Raw genomic sequence first — 21,967 nt, 5'->3', positions numbered from 1 at the left:
TCCTGCCAGAAGATGTGTGGTACCAGCCAGGCTGCATATATATATATATATATACACACACTGTAATAGTAGAAATTTAACAATAGCTATATTTGTACATTTTCAGGTGCTGTTTCTTTTCTAAGCCAGCTTTAGAAACTTTGCTTAAGACCAGTATACACTATAAGAAAATCGGATGACCGATTGCCCATTTTCCCTCAATATTTCACAGCAGGTCGAAACAGGATGGTACTGCTGTAATTGTAGGAAAATTCTCGGACAGAGGCTTTTTTTTTTGTTGTGTATTCTTTTTGATCATTTGCGGTCTTTTGGATCAGATTTTTCTATATGAAAACAGTACACATTAAGTGAAAATTGTTAGTTCTGTTCACGCACAAAAAAAATATTTGGACTTTGTGCCTTCGTAAATTTTCATTTGGAAAATCGGAATCAGATGTTGAAAGTTGTGTACACACTATCTGGAAATCGAACAATTATGCCTCGTACAGAATTTTTCTTCTGATTTTCTCATAGTGTTTACCCCACTGTAGGTAGCAGGGAGAAAAGTACATTAAAATGCATATACCTGCTGACAATGTAATGAAGACACCAAGCAAATTCAATCATCATCCCAAAACCATCTTCGGAATCAGAAACAAACAGTCTAAGTATGTCCTGGGTTAGTCCAGCCTCGAGAACAGTTCTGCACAAAGGTAACAAATTGAATTTTTTCACCAACAATCCTGATACCATATAAAGCTGAAATAAAAGGCACACCATACAACTAGCAGGACATAACATAAAATGCTAATACTAATGAATATTACTTCTCTTACTCTTAGAATACTTACATTACTTTGAATGCATTTCTATTATTTGCATGGGCTATTGCTTACACTATATTTATATGTAATGTATTTATACTTGTGCATATGCATGTATGAATATGCATATGCAGGTATTTACTGCTGTTGTCAGATTGCGACTATGTAAAATTGTGTTTACATAGTAACACGTCTAATCTAATATTAGAGTGAGTTGCAAGGTTGTTCATTTTTATTTGCAACCCAGCAAACTAAAGGAACACACATGTGCTCCAGTGCAACACAAGGCATGGTAAAGCACTGCCATGCGTTGTGCTAATCTTCATTGTAAAAGATGCAACACACGTAATCCAAAAGTGTGAAGTGGCCCTAAAAGGAATGTACTTATCAAGGCCCATTTCTGGCTAATACTTGGCATTTGAAAATTTGAGAGTACCCTAGGTCTGCATGTTCCTATAGATACGAGTATGTGTCAAATATGGCAACTTACTGGACTATATTCTGATGAGCTTCCTTTGCTTGCAATAACTGAGAAAGTGCATATCCAGTGGCTTCCAATACTGTCATATGAGGAGACTGTAATAGAAAATGGATTATACAGTCCGTTGCATTGCTTAATCACATGTATTACACATCCCTGAAATAAGTGATATAATAAAAGTTACAGTACACCTCACCTGTATGCACACCGCAAAGGCAGGAATAATTCCTTGTAAGAGTAACTGTTGTCTTGCTGCCTCTCTTTCCACAATTAGGTTACCCAAGGTATATAAACATAGCTCCTAGAAAGATTAAGTAAAGAGAATTTTGCTTTCCATCCAAAACCGATATTTCAAGCAAATCTGCCACACTGTTTAACATATCAAAGTAATAGAGCCGATGGGTAGCCGTCAGCCTCCATTAAACTAAAGGCGGCCATACATGGATCGAAATTCAGCCATGATCCATGTATGGGCATGCGGATTGTCCATCCATTGACCAACTGAAGTACAACCAGCCTTTCTGATTTTTTACATCCGATTACTGCCGGCAACACTATTCATTGTGCTCTGCCAGGCAGGAAGGCTCCCGGAGCCCCTCCACCAGCAGAACACAATAGCGCTGAGGGAGGCATTCCCCCCATCAACACTGCCTGTGTTGATTGGGGAATTTAAGCAACATTTTTACCTTACACCCATGGTGGAAGGAAAGAAAATGGAATCATCTATAGGCTGCTTTAGTGTTTTTAATCACATCCCTTCTGCACTGCAGTTAGACAACCCGAACGTCCAGGTAGGGGGAAAAACTCCCTCTCAACCACTCCCCTGATTTTTACAATACAGTGCTCACTGGCCATGCACCCTAATGCATGTGAAATGTCACTTGAAATGTGGGGTGTGTGCCTAGCTGCATACAAATACAGACTATTCAGAAAGACTGTGTTTGATTATTATCTTAGGGAGCTACTGATGCAATATGATACTGGAGGGTGGCGGCTACTAATCTACATTTGTAAAAAGCACAAAAATCATCTTCTAAAATTATGACAGCAATAGAGTTTAGGATGGATCTAAAGTGTCACTCTGGAAGTAGCAACATTAAGGCCCCTTTCACACACGTGGACAGCATGTCCGTATTTCATCCATCTGTTTTCGGATGAAATACGGACATACATGCATACCTATGGCATAGCGGGTGTAAGCGGATAAACATCCGCTGACACCCGATATCATCCGTCTCCGCTATGGTCCGATTCTGCAGACAGAGGAAATCAGCCATTTATGATCTATTGGAATAAAGGCAATGGTAAAGAGCTCATCAGTTTGTAATTAACAGATTTAGGTGCATGTGGAAGGGCATTTCACTGCAAGTTTGCCCAACAAATTTGTCAGCGCTTAGCCCTGTTAGCCAGTCCATTTGTTTAGTTACATTCCATTGATGGCTAGCACAGCTGAAACTTTTGCTGAGGGCAATTGCAGCAAGTTTCCCTGTGATATGTTCCCGCCACTGTTAGTAAAAAAAATGGATCTGTAAGCCCATGTACACATGGTCGGAGATTCCGACGGAATGTTTCCTATCGGACCGTTTTGTCGGATATTCCGACTGTGTGTGGTCTGCACTGTTTCCGTCTGAATATCCGACGGACCAAGTTTTCCAACTTGCCGGTAAAATTTTCCGACAAAATGCTCCTATCGGACATACTCCGATCATGTGTAGCCTACTCCGACGGACAAAGTGCCACGCATGCTCAGATCAAATTCCTAGACCAAAGCTATTGACTACTAGCCTGAACGTAGTCCCATCGTAACTAAATAACGTCATCACGTTATCTACAATCGGATTTTCCGACAACTTAGTCCGACCGTGTGTATGCAATATCACTTCCGGACCTCTTCCGGAATTAATCCGTCGGAATTACTCCGACGGATTTGGTTGTCGGAATCTCCGACCGTGTTTACAAGGGCTTAAACATTGTTCTTTATAGCTGTAAGAGTCCTCCAGCTGTTGTGGAGGATTTAGGCTTTCACATCCTCTTATGCCACGTACACACAACCGGACTTTCCGTCAGAAAAGGTCCAACGGTCTTCCCGATGGAGTTACGACGGATTTCCAAACGAACGGACTTGCCCACACAAGAACGGACTAAAGTCTGTTTGAAAGTCCGTTCGTTTTGAACGCGATGACGTAGACGGGACTAGAAAAGGAAGTTCAATAGCCAGTAGCTGCCCTTGCGTGGTATTTGGTCCGTCGGACCAGCATACAAACGGTTTTCCCGATAGGAATTGAGTCCTTCGGACAGATTTGAAACATGTTCTATTTCTAGGTCCGTCTGAATTTTTTTAAGAAAAATGATCGCACTATCCCACACACGATCGGACTATCCGACGGAATGATTCCGTCTGACCTATTCTGCCGGAAAGTCCGGTTGTGTGTACGCGGCATTATACTTCTAAAGTGGTCCGTGCCATTTCTTGAAAGGCCAGTTTGGTCAGTGGTCTGCATGTCTCCAATGCCCGTTTCACAAGGGACGGATCCGTAACGATCCGCCCGTGAACATCAGCTTGCTCAGCGGGGATCGCTCCGTTGATCCCGTTGATACCATCTGTCCATGTTCATCCGATCTGCAGATGGATAAAAAAATAGGATATCCTCCACCAGGTTCCTGTATCTGTCAGTTATTCCAAGAACCATATACATGAGGCTAGACAATGGCTTCACACTTTTTCCACTGAATTTGCTGTAAACTAAAATAAGTGGAGGATCTGGCAGTTGAATTACCATAGCAGGGGAGGAGATCTTGCTAATAAGTCCCCAAGTAGTCAGCAAGTGCTGCCAGCACCCACTCAGGACCGAATCACTATGTTTAGGGTGGGATTAGACCAGGGGTAGGCAACCTTTTGAGAAAAGTGTGCCGAAAAATGTTTTCAAAGTAATTAAGTGTTTAAAAAAAAAAGAAAAAAAAAATTTACTTCACACTCTCAATCACGAAAAGGAATTTTTATACAGCAAATGCTGTAAACTAATAATAGTAATAGTGAGAAATGAACATCCTGCACTTTCACGCTTCAGATCACCCCCGATTCCTGCACCTCCAGTCCTCAGATCAGCCCCAATGGATGCACTTTCACACCTCGGATCACTGTACCCCCTCCCTGCAATTCTGTCCCACCACTGTGTCCCCCTGCTCATCTGTCCCACCACTGTAACCCCTGCTCATCTGTCCCACCACTGTAACCCCCTACTCATCTGTCCCACCACTGTGCCCCCCTGCTCATCTGTCCTATCACTGTAACCCCATGCTCATCTGTTCCACCACTGTACCCCCCCTCTGCACATCTGCCCCACCACTGTACCCCCCTGCACATCTACCTTACCACTGTAACCCCCTGCTCATCTGTTCCACTAATGTACTCCCTTTCTCATCTGTCCCACCACTGTAACCCCCTACTCATCTGTCCCACCACTGTGCCCCCCGAACTCATCTGTCCCCCCATTGTAACCCACAGTTCATCTGCTCCACCACTGTAACCGCCTGCTCACCTGTCCCACCACTGTAACCCCCTGCTCACCTGTCCCACCACTGTAACCCCCTGCTCACCTGTCCCACCACTGTAACCCCCTGCTCACCTGTCCCACCACTGTAACCCCCTGCTCACCTGTCCCACCACTGTAACCCCCTGCTCACCTGTCCCACCACTGTAACCCCCTGCTCACCTGTCCCACCACTGTAACCCCCTGCTCACCTGTCCCACCACTGTAACCCCATGCTCACCTGTCCCACCACTGTAACCCCATGCTCACCTATCCCACCACTGTAACCCCATGCTCACCTATCCCACCACTGTAACCCCATGCTCACCTATCCCACCTCTGTAACCCCATGCTCACCTGTCGCACCACTGTAACCCCCTGCTCACCTGTCGCACCACTGTAACCCCCTGCTCACCTGTTGCACCACTGTAACCCCATGCTCATCTGTCCTATCGCTGTAACCCCATGCTCATCTGTTCCACCACTGTACCCCCCTCTGCACATCTGCCCCACCACTGTACCCCCCTGCATATCTGCCCCACCACTGTACCCCCCTGCACATCTACCTTACCACTGTAACCCCCTGCTCATCTGTTCCACTAATGTACTCCCTTTCTCATCTGTCCCACCACTGTAACCCCCTGCACGTCTGCTCCACCTCTGTATCCCCTGCTTTTTTGTCCCACCACAGCTTTTTTGTCCCACCACTGCAACCCCCTGCACATCTGCCACACTGCTTTACCCCCTGCTTTTCTGTCTAACCACTGAACCCCCCTTTTCCTCTATCCCAATATTGAACCCCCATGCTCATCTGCCCCATCACTGAACCCTCTTCTCATCTCTCCCCCTACTGTACCTCCTGCACATCTGCCCCCCCCCCCCCCACTGTAACCCCTGCACATCTGGCCCACCGCTTTACACCCCTGCACAAAGTGAGATTTGAATAACAAAAAGTAATTTTAAAGTGTCAGCAAGTTAAATGACTGATAGACAAGAATGTGGCAAAGGTTTGCCACCTGTACTCACCACCCAAATTAAAATGGCTAGCGTGGTAGGAGAACAGCAGCAAATAGCTGACTATTTCAACAAAGTTCCCAGAAGCTCAACAGTAATTCCACAAACTGTCACCCGATTGTGGTTTTCACAGAGAGATCTCTTCTTTCTGAGATTGGTAGTGTCAACCAAACAAGCCATCTTCCTCCAGATGGTGGGCAAAGCTAGCAGGACTGTGATTCACTTTAGCAGTGGCCAATCACAGTTCTCATCCTCCTAGAAACAGGGTCCGCTCCCCTAGCACAACTGCACCCAATCTCTTCCCCATCAACAGAGCTGGATGGAACTGCGAGTGACAACCGCAGCTACAGCAAAAGATATAGAACCAATGTTTCCCATCTTGTACAATGCAGAGTGCCCCCCCCCCCCCCCCCTCAGTGTGGCTGTGGCGTGCGGAATTCAGAGATTGGAATGCATTAGTGAGGCAGAAGCTGTGTCTCACTGACACTTCCCTGTGCTGCTCTGCCGATGGGGGAAGGAGTCACGTGCCGGCAAAAGAGGCTTTGCGTGCCGCTTGTGGCATCGCCTGGATTAGACAGACAATATTACTTTTATTTACTTTCATTTAAACCAAAATTTTAAATGTCGGCGGATGGCTGTAGACTAGATTACCAGTTTTATTTTTTAATCATGTGGAAAGTCCAGTGACAACATCTCCCTGGCAGAGTTTCTGTTTCAGTCCTGCCCCAGCAACTTAATGATTAAAATAAAAACATTTTAAATGCCAATAGTGATTAACATCTACTCTAATTACAGTTGGCGTAAATAAATAGGAATTTATATGCAAAGATATCAATCCCAAGATCCAATGCTTGCTGCAGCCTCAAAGAATCCACCCAAATCCAAAATAATAGTTTTAAACAAATAGTACTTTTAATAGTATATGATAATAAGATAAAACAATGGTAATTTTCTTTTTGTTACATGCTGTCTATGCTGACCACTGGACCTTCGGATTTCCATATTTCCAGAAACAAAGACTTCTTGTTATGCAATAAAGCGATTTCTCATTTATAGAGAAGTAAAATTTTGGTCTAACTAGATGCAGTTGAAGTGATGTTTTTGAGATGTATGCCAAACCACAGAACCAATATAAAATAACACATATGTCTTTGTCTTACAAGTTGTTGAACACTAGGATGTATCTTTGCATTTTGCCTTGCAAGGCACAAGAGTAATATTAAACACTTCTTTTTAAAACAAAAACATTGAAGATGAAGACCAAACTCTTCTAATTGGTGTAGTCACTGTCCTTTCAAATGCCCCTTTCTCTTGTACTTAGGGGGCCCAAAGCTGCTGCCCCCCCTCCTTTTTTAGGGTGTTTCCATTAGCTAGCCAGGTGCTATGGAGATATCAATGCATGCTCGCTCCCATCCAGGACCTGTGCTGAGAAGTGTGCATCCATGGACACACACACAGCACCCGGCAAGCAACACCCCAGCTTCCTTCTCCTAGCAGTTTGACTGATGGCAGCAAGAGCCTATGTTCTAATGCCCACAGTGCCTATTGTAAAACAAGGAAATTTGGGGGAAGGAGATGATCGGTCCTGGAGCCAGCAGAGGTGACAAGGACAGTAGGCAAGCGATTGGAGGTGGGAGGGTAGCACATGTACTGGGGCATTTACCTTTAAGTATTGGTAAACTCTTATCTTGTAAAACAACCCATTCTGTTTAAAATAGAAATAAAAGGGCAAACAATTTGTGTATGCATAGAAAAAATAATAATAAATGTTTCCCCTTTTTCAAATACCCTCTGCTCTCAGCTGTGTGTCAGCACAAGTCTGATCATTGGAATAAAGCAAGCGGAGTGCTCAGCACAGCTAGAGAACTGACCAACCTGTGCTCTCCTGCTCAGTGTGGTCATTTTTTTTTTTTATAGGAAAGCGGGGGGATTGACAGGGGACCCGGAAGATTCTCTGCTTCCACAGCGGTCCCACAGGTATGGAATATGTATATCTAAGTTTGTCTAATCTGGACCATTGAAACTGTAATAAAACCATACCTGTTCAGCTTTAAGCCTTTCGTGCTACTTTAGGAACTGCAGGAAGTTTTATTGTGTGGTTAAGCTGGCTAGAAAAACTATGCATAGTATGGGTGAGCTACAAAATCAGTAAAAGTAGAAAACAAAAAATATAATATTGACATATACAATATAGATTACAGTCTATAATGTCATAAGAAGGCCAAAAGCCTTGCAAGTTACTAAATCCAACACAATGCTTAAAGAGAGATGGTCTGCTTTAATGTTAAATGTGCTTTGTCAGGCCAGTATAGGAACGCCCTATGTTATAGAGCCCTGCTATGCGGCTAACCATTGATCACCTTCTGCAATCTTTTCATGTGTAAGAGACCGTGCATTGTTCACTCCAGTAATATCATTAATATGCTTTTGGCTTTCTTTCTGGAACTCCAGTAGGGAAGAATTATTCCTGCTACCAAAGTGTCCTTAATCAGCAGATTTGTACAAGATCCTAATTAGCCCTAAATACTAAGCAATGGTTTAATCACAATGTGTCTCATCCAGTAAATTAACAATTTATTTCAGCATAGAACAGTCTATTGAAGAGGGTGTCAGGCATATTTTGTGTTACCTAATAAAACCACAGTTTTTTTAAATTGGGGTGGGGTTGCAAAAAATTCAAACAACTTCATTTTCAGGTGATCGGAAAAAATGGGGAATCAATAAATAGGAAAGATCTGGGTGTTTTGCAGATTGTGAACTCTGTATGAACAGGCAATGCCAGTCTGTACATTCTAAAGTTAGGAATGCACTCTCTTTTATTAGCCTTTCCATAACCAGAGGCCATTAGTACCTGGTTGCATACCAAAATAACGTTTATATTTTAAAAGGACCTGTGTATGTTTTTTTTTCCGGTACACTCTTCCCTGTATTACTTTTATTATAGGCTGACAAAGACAAAAAAAATTATAAAAACGTCAACAAAAAAATAATAATAAAAAAGAAAAAAAGAAGCTAACTGAGCATAGGGTCAGCTGCTGGCTTTGAAACAGGGAACGTTTACAAATGTAACCTGTCAATGGTAGGTAGTAGATGGACACCTGTGTTTAGCACCTTTTAAAAAAAAAATAAAAAAATCCTAGATTGTAAGCTATAACGAGCAGGGCCCTCCGATTCCCCCTGTCTTCTATTGTATTGTATTGTATTGTATTGTATTGTAATGTCTGCCCTAATGTTGTAAAGCGCTGCGTAAACTGTTGGCGCTATATAAATCCTGTATAATAATTCTATTACAGCTTTTTTGTAACCAATAAAGCATGTTCAATGGCTTTGTCACAACATATATGTTCATCACTTTTTCCTGAAAATACAGCACTTTTGTTTAATATATCAAAATACAATTTTTCTGTTTTTGGAGTACACCAGTTAGCTGTTATATCCTTTAAAAATGCATGCCTGCCATAGTGTGCGTGTGTGTGCGTGTGCGTGTGTTGAGGGGGGGGGGGGGGGGGTTTGGGTGGGTAAATTAAAGGGAGGTAAATTATATTGTTTTTAAGACATTTAGCATTGCAACTTACCAAAAAATACCTGTTTATTACTCTGAACATGAGGTTTTAGATGGACTTTAAAGCCCAACTCCAGGCAAAATATGATCCCCTTCCACCCCTCGTAAATCCATTGTGCAAGTTTTTTTTTTGTTTAAATCACCTGGTGAAGGAAGTTGTATATTCAGCTAATGCACAGCTACAAACACCCTTCAACCTTGAAAACCCCCTTGTAATGACATCACTCCTCCTCTGGAACCTGAGTGGACCTTGTCACTAAACAGCGACATGGATGCCTAAAGGCTTCCGGCAGCCGTAAACAGAAGAGGACAGGAAACATAGGAATGCAATGTCACATTGCTGCGGCTTTAGGCACGTAAAAAGGGAATTTTTTTTAAATAAAGAGATCAGTTAGAGTGAGTTGGGGGATCTTTATCTCTGAGATGGGCTTTTAAACTGTGTAATAGACTTTACTTTTTAGACTGTTGCATGAAAATGCCATTCACTGTTGCTCAATCTAGCCCAGTGATGGTGAACCTTGGCGTCCCAGATGTTTTGGATCTACAATTTCCATGATCCTCATGCACTCTCCAGTGTAGTTAAGCATCATGGGAAATGTAGTTCCAAAACATCTGGGGTGCCAAGGTTCGCCATCACTGCTCTAGCCAAACAGAACTTAGAGAGGCCCTCTCAGCCTGATAACTGTCCAGAGACCAGGGGCCAAGAATTCACATTTTACTTGCATTGTTGCAGACTTATCCATCCAGATATTATGGTGCAGTCGCTTATAGGTTTTTTGCAGTAAACATGGATTTCTGAAATAGTAAGCTGTTAACATTTTCATATGATAATGGTTCATGTAAAATCAAAATAAATACCGTGAGCTCTGCGCTGCTTCCTGATAAGTACGTCAGAAGGTAGGAGGTAGCTGGCAGGCACGCTTTGGACACAGCTGGGTCATCTGAATGAGATAGTTCATGAAGACACCTGGCAGCCTCCATCTGAATTTTGGCAAACTGACATGTGAACAATCCAATTAAAACTCGCATGCTGCCTTCTATCCTGAGGAAAGAAAGACAAGTAGTCAAATTAACAAGGCTAAATAAACAAACATTACCAATTTTTTACATGAAGATTAAAAATCAGAACTCTGCTGATCTACAGATGGGTTGAATATTCCACGACTTCTAAAGTCACTCTCTCTTATACTGTAGGTACAGCTGGGTAGGTACACATTTAGCTCAGTAGTTAGTGACTACTTAACACACAGGCATTGATTTACTAAAATTGGAGAGTGTAAAATCTGGTGCAGCTGTGCATGGTAGCCAATCAGCTTCTAACTGCATCAAAAAACTGGACACCAATTGGTTTCTATGCAGAGTTGCACCAGATATTGCACTCTCCGGCTTTAGACTACTTTTTACACTGTTCCATTGCAAAAAAAAAAAAAAAGCACATATACATATGCGGCTATCAGCTCTCTTCTCTCCTCATGCTGTCAGTGTGAGGAAAGGAGTGCCAATAACCGGTTTCTGTTTACATCCAAAAGCTGTGATGGGACACGTGGTAAGAGCCGCTAATTGGCTTTTCACCTTTTTCTGTGATCAGCAGTGTTCAGATCACAGAGCGCGCTGCCCACACCCTGCAGTGGGCTTGATCATGGGAGGCCAGCATATGAAGGCCTCCCAGAACTAGCTCCCTGCGCTGTAGCCGTCATTCAGCAATAGCGCAGTCGGCAAGTGGTTAAATTAGCGAAATATTTTCCAGGTGCATCAAAACAGAGGTGGACAAATTCTAACATTTTGTCTTCTTTAAAAAGCAGCCACAGCCTGCTTATAAGCCCCCTTTCACCCTAGAGCAACTTGTCATGCAATTTGACAGGTCAAATCGCATAAAAAGTTGCACCCTATCATCAGCAATGGCACTGTTCACATCGTTGCAACGCCGATTTTGTGGTGCTGCATGAATTTGAAAAAGTAGTTCCTGCACTACTTTTGGTGATTTCAGGTGCGATGTGCATCGATATCTGTGCATGAAGCCGCACAGATGTCTTCCAAGTCACACTGACATGCAGCTTTGAAATCATGCGATTTCAAAGCCACATTCAATGTGAACGAGGGCTAAAGGCCTTTTCCCTACAAGCATACAGCAAAGAAGGACGCTTGTTCTCTTTGTGGAAGCAGCGATGGAGCAGTCTGGAACACCCTCTGCAGAGTCAGAGTCACGCAGTCAGTTTTTTAGGCGGATCTGATAGGAAGACCATGCATTCTTGTGGACAGGCGGGTGCAAATGGACTTGTGTCTGGTATGAATCTTTAGGGGGAACTCCACGGCAAATAAAAAAAAACGAAAAAACAAAAAAACGGCACGGGTTTCCCCTCCAAAAACATAACAGGCTCTTCGGTCTAGTATGGTTTCAAGGGGAAACCCCCACCTAAACTGCGTGGGGATCCCCCCCCCCCCAAATCCATACCAGACCCTTATCCGAGCACGCAGCCTGGCAGGTCAGGAAAAGTTTGCTCATCTCCACCCCCTCCTGAACTGTCAGATTGCATGCCCTCAACATGGGGGGGGGGGGGTGCTTTGGGGCAGGGGGGACCCTGCGCCCCCCACCCCAAAGCATCTTGTCCCCATGTTGATGAGGACAAGGACCTCTTCCCGACAAACCTAGCCGTTGGTTGTTGGGGTCTGTGGACAGAGAGCTTATCGGAATCTGGAAGCCATCCTGTGTGAAGAAAGTATGGGGTACATTGTACCCCTACTCATTCACCTAAAAAAAAAGTGTCAAAAAAAGTAATTTATTAAGCTCCGGCGTCTTTTCCGATTCTTGTCCCCTCTCTGGCTCTTCTCCCTCTGTCTGCTGTCTTCTGCCTCTGCCGGGTCAGCGGAGAAGACACGGCAAAAGAGCGAGAAGATAGCGGAGAAGGGAGAAGAACCAGAGAGGGCTAGAGGACCTGGAGAGGGGAGAAGAACCGTCAGAGGCAGAAGACTTCAGCGGAGGAGGCAGAAGAGATCGGAAAAGAGACGCCAGAGCTGCCTTAATAAATTACTTTATAAACATGTGTAATGTGTTTTATTTTTGACACTTTTTTTTAGGTCAATGGATAGGTGGTACAATATACCCCATACTCATTCACAGAGTGGGCGGCTGGAATCTGGGAGCCTCCTTGTTAAAGGGGGCTTCCAGATTCCGATAAGCCCCCCGCCAGCAGACCCCGACAACCAACGGCCAGGGTTGTTGGGAAGAGGCCCTTGTCCCCATGCCCTTGTACCAATTCACCCACTCCCCAAAGTTGAGGGCATGCGGGCTGGTATGGTTCTGGGGGCACTCGCTCATCCCCACCCCCTTTCCTGACCTGCCGGGCTGCATGCTCGGATAAGGGTCTGGTATGGATTTTGGGGGGATCCCACGCCGTTTTTTTTTGGCATGAGGCCTGGTATGCTCTTGGAGGGGAACCCATGCCGTTTTTTTTCTTTAAATTTGTTGCGGAGTTCCCCGTCAAGATCATCAGAGCACAAGTCGCATGCCAAAGTCAGATCAGTTAAGACCGCGATCCGACTTTGATCCGACTTCAGTGATATTCAATGGGCTGAAGTAGGATAAAAGTCAGACCAAAGTAGTGCAGGGATAATTTTCAAAGCTGAACCGACTTGTGTCGGACCAGTTAAGATGACTCTCATAGGGAAACATTAATTTTCACACGTCATACGATATGAGCTCCCAATGTCAGAGCGTTTGTCGTACCAGTGTGAACCCAGACTGAATGGCTATTAAAAGGTAACCATCCTCACCTGTGATCTGTTTGCTTGTTATTAGTGTGTATATATATATGTATATAAAAGGTCAGCGAGTTCCTGGACTCCTGACAGACCCTTGCATCTTTCATCCAGTGCTGCACTGACGTTTCTGGATTCTGAGTCATGGGGAAAGCAAAAAGATCTGCAGGAAAATGTAGTTGAACTGTATAAAATGGGAAAGGGATATAAAAAGATATCCAAGGAATTGAGAATGCCAATCAGCAGTTTTCAAATTCTAATCAAGAAATGTAAAATGAGGGGTTCTGTTGAAACCAAACCACGGTCAGGTAGACCAACTAAAATTTCAGCCACAACTGGCAGGAAAATTGTTCGGGAGGCAAAGAAAAACCCACAAATAACTTCAGGTGAAATACAGGACTCTCTGAAAACATGTGGTGTGGCTGTTTCAAGATGCACAATAAGGAGGCACTTGAAGAAAGATGGGCTGCATGGTCAAGTCACCAGAAGAAAACCATTACTACGCAAATGCCACAAAATATCTCGCTTATAATAGGCCAAACAGCACAGAGACAAGCCTCAAACCTTCTGGCACAAAGTCATTTGGAGTGATGAGACCAAAATAGAGCTTTTTGGCCACAACCATAAACGCTACATTTGGTCAAAAAGGCCTATGATGAAAGGTACACCATTCCTTCTGTGAAACACGGAGGCAGATCGCTGATGTTTTGGCGATGTGTGAGCTACAAAGGCACAGAAAATTTGGTCAAAATTGATGGCAAGATGAATGCAGTATGTTATCAAAAAATACTGGAGGAACATTTGCATTCATCAGCCAGGAAGCTGCGCACGGGACATACATGGACATTCCAACATCACAATGATCCAAAACACAAGGCAAAGTCGACCTGTCATTGGCTACAGCTAGGGATGCAACGAAATTTAGGGCGCAATTTGCAGAAAAAAAAGAAAATAAAAAAGTCAGATAATGGAGCCGGAAATGGGGCGGGGTTCCGCTCCCCAGCCCTGGTGCCGCGTATCAGGGGGGCTTCCTATATCACAATAGAGAGGAGAGCCGCCGCCTGTTTGAATACAGTGCCGGGAACATCACAGTTTTCATTTCAATAGCTGTGTGTTCTCCGCTGCGCGCCGTCACATACAGCCCCTCCCCTTTGTCTGGGGAACTTTGATAGACAGATCACCCGTCCCAGGATTGGACGAGTGATCTGTCTATCAAAGTGCCCGGACGGGGGGGGGGGGGGGGTTGGGCTGTATGTAATGGCGTGCAGCGGGGAACACACAGCTATTGAAATGAAACCTGTGATGTTCCCGGCGCTGTAATCAAACAGGCGGCGGCGGCGGCATTTCTCTCGCTTCACGGGTTGCAATGGGGACACTGGCTGCACTATTGGAGACAGTGGCTGGCTGCATCTTATGGGCACTGGTGAGGCTGCACTGATCTCTTGTATCATGTCTGCAGTCTCTGACTCTCTGACCATGTCCCCAGTCTCTGACCATCTCCTGTACCATGTCCCCCAGTCTCTGACCATCTCCTGTACCATGTCCCCAGTCTCTGACCATCTTCTGTACCATGTCCCTAGTCTCTGACCATCTCCTGTACCATGTCCCCAGTCGCTGACCATCTCCTGTATAAAATATTTTTTTTAAAACAGTCTCTTTTGGTATCAGTGCTGTTTCGGTATCGGTTTTGGTTTTCGGCCTAGTGTATTTTTCATTTTCGGTATCGGTTTTGGCCCCAAAAAACCCATTCGGTGCACCCCTAGCTACAGCAGAATAAAATGAAGGTTCTGGAGTGGCCATCTCAGTCTCCTGACCTCAATATCAATGAGCCACTCTGGGGAGATCTCAAAACGTGCAGTTCATGCAAGACAGCCCAAGAATTTACAGGAACAGGAGGCATTTTGCCAGGAGGAATAGGCAGCTTTACCATCTGAGCCGATAAAGAGCCTCATCCACAAATACCACAAAAGACTTCAAGTTGTCATTGATGTTAAAGGATGCAATACAGGGTATTAAGAACTGGGGTATGTAAACTTTTTATCAGAGTCATTTGGCTAGTTTCTGTTGCCATTATGATTTAAAAAGAGTAAACACAGTTGATTACTGATAAATGGCTTCAGCCAAACACTAACCATGATTGAAATAAAAGTTTTTGCGTTATTCATATTCTCTGAAATATGGACAAGAAATCATAAATTCTGCTAGGGTATGTAAACTTATAAGCACAACTGTGTGTCATCTGTGAGGTGATCCAAGAAGCTGATCCAAGAAGAAAGGAATCCAGCCAGTGAGAAAGGGGCCTAAAGTCTAGTACACACTGGTAGTTTTGTTTCGTTCAACTCAGCAAGGCTGAAGGAAAAAAAAACTAAAACTGAAAGCTCAGGAGGAGCCGCTGCCTCAACACTCTAGTCAGCGCTCTCAGCCTTTTTGACTCATGCCCCATCGAAAGAAGCTGGCCAAACGTCTGGCTTCTGTTGGACCAGCTGCAGTACACACGGGCCAAATCTTGGCTGGTTTCTATTGAAGCGACCGATACCCCCCCGATATTTAACTTGTGTGTACTAGGCTTTACTCAGTAGTGGCGTGAGACCACTACAGAGAGCAAGGTTTTTTTATCCTTATGCATTAAGATAAAAAGCCTTCTGTGTGCAGCAGCCCCCTTAATGTGTACCTGAGGTCCCCCTAGATCCAGAAATGTTGCAGGGATGTCTCGGCTGCCGGGACTCCCTTCCTCACTGCCTGAGACAGCAGCGTGGTGCCATTGGCTCCCTCTGCTGTCAAAGTCAGTCAGCCAATGAGGAGAGAAAGAGGGCGGGCTGGGCCACAGCTCCATGTCTGAATGGACATAGGAAGCTGTAACTCGACTTGGGTGCCCCCATAGCAAGTTGCTTGTTGTAGGGGCACTTAACAGGAGGGAGGGGCCAGGAGAGCTGAAGAGGGCCTGGGCTGCTCTGTGCAAATCTACTGCACAGAGCAAGTATAAAATGTTTGCTATATTTAACCCAAAAAAAAAAAAAAAAAAAAAAAAAGAGAGACTTTACAATCACTTTAAATAATCAGTGCTCTGCAATGAAACAAAGCCTGACTGGTTTACAGTGCTCCCTTCTCACCCTGAATGCTGCTATAGAAGGGATTACATTAAGACATATTTGGGTATTTATTGATTTTTCTGATCAATTCATATTTTTTTTTTGTTATATCAGACCAATATTCAGTTTAGGTTTATATACTTCCATCCACGGATGTCTTTACAGTTTGTTTTGCATAACACTGTTTTGTTACCACTGATGGCATAAGGTAAAAGTGTAAAGTAGGACATATGAGGTGCACATATTCAGTTTTTGTTAATTAAAATGGTGCAATTACTGAAAAAAAAAAAAAAAGGATGATCCTGCCCGAAATCTAGTGACCTTTTAACTTCCTGTAGTAAGCTGACGACGCTGTCTCTAATGCACTGAAATTCAAAGCACTGTTATTCCTGATTTCTCACCGCTGGATTGCAAGACCCCCCCATCCCCACAGGATCAGTTTTTTCTGTACAGTACTTGTCATGTTTTAAATCTAACAAAACATAAGGGAATGTACATGTATTGTAGAAATGTTTTATTTTGTCCAGACATACATTTCAAGTTATCTGAATTAATAATCATTCATCTGTCAGCTTAGCTTAAATGGATTGGATCACTGTCAAATGGTAAGAGCACTTCTTTCTTAGTAATCTGCGTCTTGATATTTTGTTTTCAATATCCCTTTTCTTAAGCCTTTACAATTTTAATAGTGCTGTCATACTTGTCAGATGATTTAAGATAAAAAATAAAAAAAAAGTCATCAGCTGTCCTATATGACCCCCATATTGGAAAGGTTTATATCAAAGTAATTTAAATAATTTCTACTGATGAACCTAAAATGTAATTTGTCTGGGAGAATCATTACTGTAATACTGCATAAATATGTCAGTGGTAATTTCAAACAAAAAAGTGATGTTTTAGTTTTGGGTAGAAGCAGTGTACTTTAATATTGTTGGCTTACAGTATTACATTTCAGGCACACTGGGATGGAGCTCTCCCTGTAACAAACTTCCCAAGGCATCTTTAATGTGATCATTATATGGGATTATGTCACACTGCACATTTACATTGAATGGCCTTTTGGCTAAGATCCTGTACAGTATCAGTATCTATCACTCTATCACTCAGGACATTCATGTATGACAGAAACCTGTGCAGATACAGACACTGCCCCTTTTGCATCATCCAGGAGGAAACTTCTCTGCGTGTTTTCTGGGAGTGTCCCTTTGCACAGGGCCTGTTGAGGGCTCTATAACCTGATCTCAAAGACTTTGTTCCACAGACTGCTATCACACACTTTGGTGTGTTGAACGGACTCTTTTGTGGAACTAATTCACAGGAGGACATTGATAGTGCCTGCTGTGCTGCTTTAAAGGGGTTGTAAAGGTAAATGTTTTTTCACCTTAATGCATTCTATGCATTAAGGTGAAAAAACATCTCACACTGCCCGCGCCCCCAGTCCCCCCGTTTTACTTACCTGACCCCTCGAAAATCCCGCGCTCGCCCCCGCCGTCCTCTTCGCCGCTCAGCCTGGCCGCTGATTGGCTGGAGTGGATGGATTGAAAGCAGCGCAGCCATTGGCTCGCGCTGCTGTCAATCACATCCAATGACGCAGCGCGCCGGGGGGCGGGGCCTTGTGATACAGCGAGCGGCTATAGCCGCCGGCTGTATCACGGGAGCGCGCCCGCAGTGCTTCTCACCAATGCGAGGGAGCTCGCATTAACGTGAGAAGCACCTGCGGGAGGAAGCAGAGACAGCCGCCGAGGGACCCCAGAAGAGCAGGTTCGGGGCCACTCTGTGCAAAACGAGCTGCACAGTGGAGGTAAGTATGACATGTTTGTTATTTTAAAAAAATAAAAATTTTTACTTTACAACCCCTTTAAGGACGCTATCTGGTGCGCCAGAAAGCACCTCATCCACCAGTCTGCTCAGAGACTATCACTTGATGGACTTTAAGGAGGAAGAGGAGGTCTGAAGATTTCTGGGCGCCCTTAGAGACGTCAGCGGGGTCGAGTCTGAGCCATCCGGAAGGGTGCTCCTGGTGAGGATGAGTGCTGCATTGGGTCTGACCAGAGGGTCAGGTCCCTGGCCTAGATTGGGGTAGTTTTAGCTCCAGTCAGTTTTTCAGGAAAGAATGCTTTCTCCCCTACAGCACTGGGGCGGAGCGGTTAATATTTCCCGAATGTAATTAGGTAGGAGTGATGGGAGCGAGGGTTGAGCCTTTTAGAGAGGGGGGCTCTCCCGAAGCTGCCAGATCTTCAGGCCTTCCTGGCTGGGGTGGGGGCTGCTCTGGCCTGGGCTGTTGGTCAGGGTTGTGACGAGAAGCCTGTGGTGAATGTGCCCCTGAAGTGGAAGTTCAGGGGTGCCATACAATCACTGTGAATGAGGGTCACTTTGATTTATGGCACTATAGTCACTTCACCACACACATGTTTTTCACACCTGCCTCTAGGGCCGAGTCTTTTGGCAGGGACCAGAGGAATTTTTTATTCCTGGCCCTTCACTTTCACTTCTCCCACTTCCTTCTCCTCCACTTTCTATTTATTTACCCCTCGATTTGTCACTTTTTTGTATTATTTTGTCATTGTGTTTGGTGTGGGTCCTAGGGCCTACCCTGAAAGTCTTGGGAGGGTGAGGGAGGGGGGACATAGGCCTTTTGGCTTGGTTCACCCTCTCTCATGGGGTCTCCCTTCGGGGGAGTCCCACCGAATACTTGGGTGGGCCAGACCTTCCAGAGAAAGGGGGTACATCTGGTTTTGGCCAGATGTACCCAAGTGAAGTACCTCAGTCCCCGTCTGGAGCCTAACGCCCCGGGGGATCAGGGTAAGGTCCTTCCTATGGAGGACTAGTGTAACATCCATTGCATGTTTTGTGTCACCTCTTTATGTATGTGCACTTTTTTTGGCACCGGGTGGACTTTTTGGGTGTTTCACATGCCACGGGCTTTTCAAAAAAAATCTGTTCTTATCAGTTGCCAGAGGAGGCGCTGTGCTGTTCCCAAAGGGGTGGGCTATGCAAATCCTCTGGCGTAATAGTATCTGGATGGTCTTTCTCGGCAGGGGTCGAACCTGGTGCTCCTCGGTATTGGATGCTAGTACTCGGTCGAGTCTGAGCAGGCCAAAAGGGTGCTCCTGGTGGGGATGGGTGCTGCGCTGGGTCTGGCCAAAGGGCCGGGTCATTGGGCCTTCTGGCCTAGTTTTCATGTGGTTTCCTCCCTTGTCAGTTTTTCGGGAAAGACCGGGGGGGGGGGGGGGGGGGGGGGGTTAGTATTTCCCGAATGTAATTAGGTGGGAACGGTGGGAGCGGTGGTGGAGCCTTTCCTCCTGGCCCTCTCCCTAAGTTCCATGCCTTCCTGGTGGGCACAGGACTGCACTGGTCAGGCTGGTGGGCCGGGGTTATGAGAATCCTTTGGTGTATGTGCCCCTGGAGTGGTAGTCAAGGGATGCCATAACTTTACTGTGAGTGACTTTGAATTATGGCACCAAGGTCACTGCACTTTGTACACTCTTTTTGCACACCTGCCTCTTGGGCCGGGCCTATTGGCTGGGACCAGATGAATTTTTTATTCCTGGCCGAAGTGCTGCCCATTGTATTGCACAATGGTCACTTTCACTTATCCTCCACTTCCTTCTTCCCCACTTTTTATATATTAGCCCTTTGTTTGTCACTTTTTTGTTTGTACACGGTTTTGCACATGTGACTGGTAGGGTGTAGGTCCTCGGGCCTGCCATGAAAGTCTTGGGAGGGGGTGGACACGGCCTTCTGGCTTGGTTCGCAATCTCTCATTGGGTCTCCCTTTAGGGGAGTGTCACCTAGTACTTGGGTGGGTCTGTTTCGGCAGACCCTCCAAAGAATGGAGTCCGTTTAGTTTAGGCAACATGGACCAAGTGTAAGTACCCCAGTCCCTGTCTGGAGCCCCAGAGCATCAGGGCAAGGTCCTTCGATTTTGGAGGACTAGGTGTACGCCCGTTGCACATTTTGTGTATCACTCTTTATGTGTGTGCACTTTGTTTGGCACCGGATAGGAGTTTTTGGTAATGTGTTCACATAGGCTTTTTAAAAAAAATTGTAGTATGCACCCCTGCCATTGTTATAAAGACCCCAGATACAGAAGGAACCCACTGCTGAATCCTGTGACCTGGCTGTTGCACAGAAAACCTCTTGTTATACTATGTAGCTGGATGTTGGCATAGGGGTATTGCCACCAACTCCATGAAGGCATGAACATAGTGAGGCCTTAGTATTGCGACATTCCCTCTGCATCTTAAAGCGTTGACTGCCTGTTTTGGTCGCCCCCGTTGGGCTGTCCGCCACAGCCCCCGATTGGAGGTTATCCCGGATGCTTTTGGTGCCTCCCCGCAGCATCATTAGCTAGCCAATTCTAATCAGCAAGTCTGCACTTTAGTGCCGTCGGGGGTGTCACTTTACCCCGCTCATGCCTTCAATGATTATTGATAATTTTCATATTTATTTTTTTTTCCGATTTTAACGTGCATGCTCCTGATGCGTGGCATATCAGCCACGAAATGCGTAGAGCTACTTGATGCCATGTTTGCACCCATCTACACCTATTTTTAAACTACTATATGATACTTACCTCTCCAGGTCCAGTGAGGCAATAGGTCCTGCAGGCTTTAATTATGATTTTATTCAAGCTTGTCCATGTTGAACTATGGAATTTTATTACAGTCGTAATTGAGATACTATTATTATTAAATTGTTTATTGTCCATCATTATGTTTATCATTTTACCATTGATGCCAGTGGTTATATCTTGAGATATCCCTGTTATCATTATGGTTATTGTTGTTACCATGTTACACCTTTACTTGATACTAACAATTTATGTATGTATGTGTACATTGCTGTATGAATAAAATTCCTTTTGTTCAACTAAATTACTCATTCGCTATCAGTTGCTTCACATAAAGTCCCACCTTTCTTGTCCTCTTCATTTTGCATCTTAAAGTGGTTCTAAAAGGCAGAAGGTTCTTAATGCATCTAGGCATCTAGTGTGAACTGCTTTTCATACAGCGGTGCCAAAAGCGCGCACAGTGTGTGCTCCCGACATAGCTACCAGCACCTAACCGAAAGCTCCCAATCGCAAGCAGTCTTTGGATCATGTGACCGCCATGACAGCCAATCACTGCAGTCACAGGCTCTTAAAGGGCCGGGAGGCACCAGTGTTAAGAAGTTATAACAAAACTAAATAAAATTGCAAACAGGCAGCCATTTTATTGTGGAAGGGACAAGCAAAGTGTCTTCAGCAATAAAGTACACATACCTACCCGTTTGCAATCCTCTGCGGAAGAACTGAACACTGACAGTGTGCTGGGATGACTGCTCTCCCATGCCTGTCAGCCCACGCTGGCCAACCAAAACGGCCAAGAAGATGCCGGTTCCAGCAAGGGACCTTGCGGGGCTCCAACCACTGGAACTTAATTTCTTTTAAGGTCTTTTGCCAGGAACTCTTGCACCCAACATTGCATACCAGATGGAGAGTAAACTATGCTCTGGCTTTTATCCAAAGTACACATCAATACATAGTAACAGGTAAGGAGACGGCTACTAGGTTTTAACATTGGTTTAGACGAGTGGGCACCAACCTTTCAGACCTCACGGACCACTAAACAATGCTCCGGATCTCTGGCTCTCCTCCCACTGGACCACACTGCTGCCTTATACATGCAATGTTACAGCTCTCTGCCCCACTATGCCACCCACCCTGCACTCTGCATCACACCGCTGCCTTG

General features: G+C 44.9%; 1 protein-coding gene across 3 annotated transcripts in view; it reads right to left on the bottom strand.

Annotated features, from left to right (window-relative positions):
* Positions 1-21,967, bottom strand: part of TMCO6 (transmembrane and coiled-coil domains 6) — a 55,357-nt gene that overhangs the window by 9,891 nt on the left and 23,499 nt on the right. For 2 of the 3 annotated variants that reach the window (XM_077474138.1, XM_077474137.1), the window contains exons 5-8: positions 10,249-10,432; positions 1,481-1,585; positions 1,294-1,379; positions 566-682 (exon numbers count right to left, since the gene is read on the bottom strand). In XM_077474138.1, the coding sequence (XP_077330264.1) occupies positions 566-682; positions 1,294-1,379; positions 1,481-1,585; positions 10,249-10,432 (492 nt within the window). The remainder of the gene's footprint in view (positions 1-565; positions 683-1,293; positions 1,380-1,480; positions 1,586-10,248; positions 10,433-21,967) is intronic. The other variant, XM_077474139.1, reaches the window with a different exon arrangement.

Source organism: Lithobates pipiens, unplaced genomic scaffold (genome assembly GCF_037356315.1).
Source record: "Lithobates pipiens isolate NorthernLeopardFrog02 unplaced genomic scaffold, aLitPip1_a1.2 Scaffold_8, whole genome shotgun sequence".
Classification (NCBI taxonomy): domain Eukaryota; kingdom Metazoa; phylum Chordata; class Amphibia; order Anura; family Ranidae; genus Lithobates; species Lithobates pipiens.
Note: the sequence above shows the minus strand (reverse complement) of the source record. Positions and strands in the feature narration are given on the sequence as shown.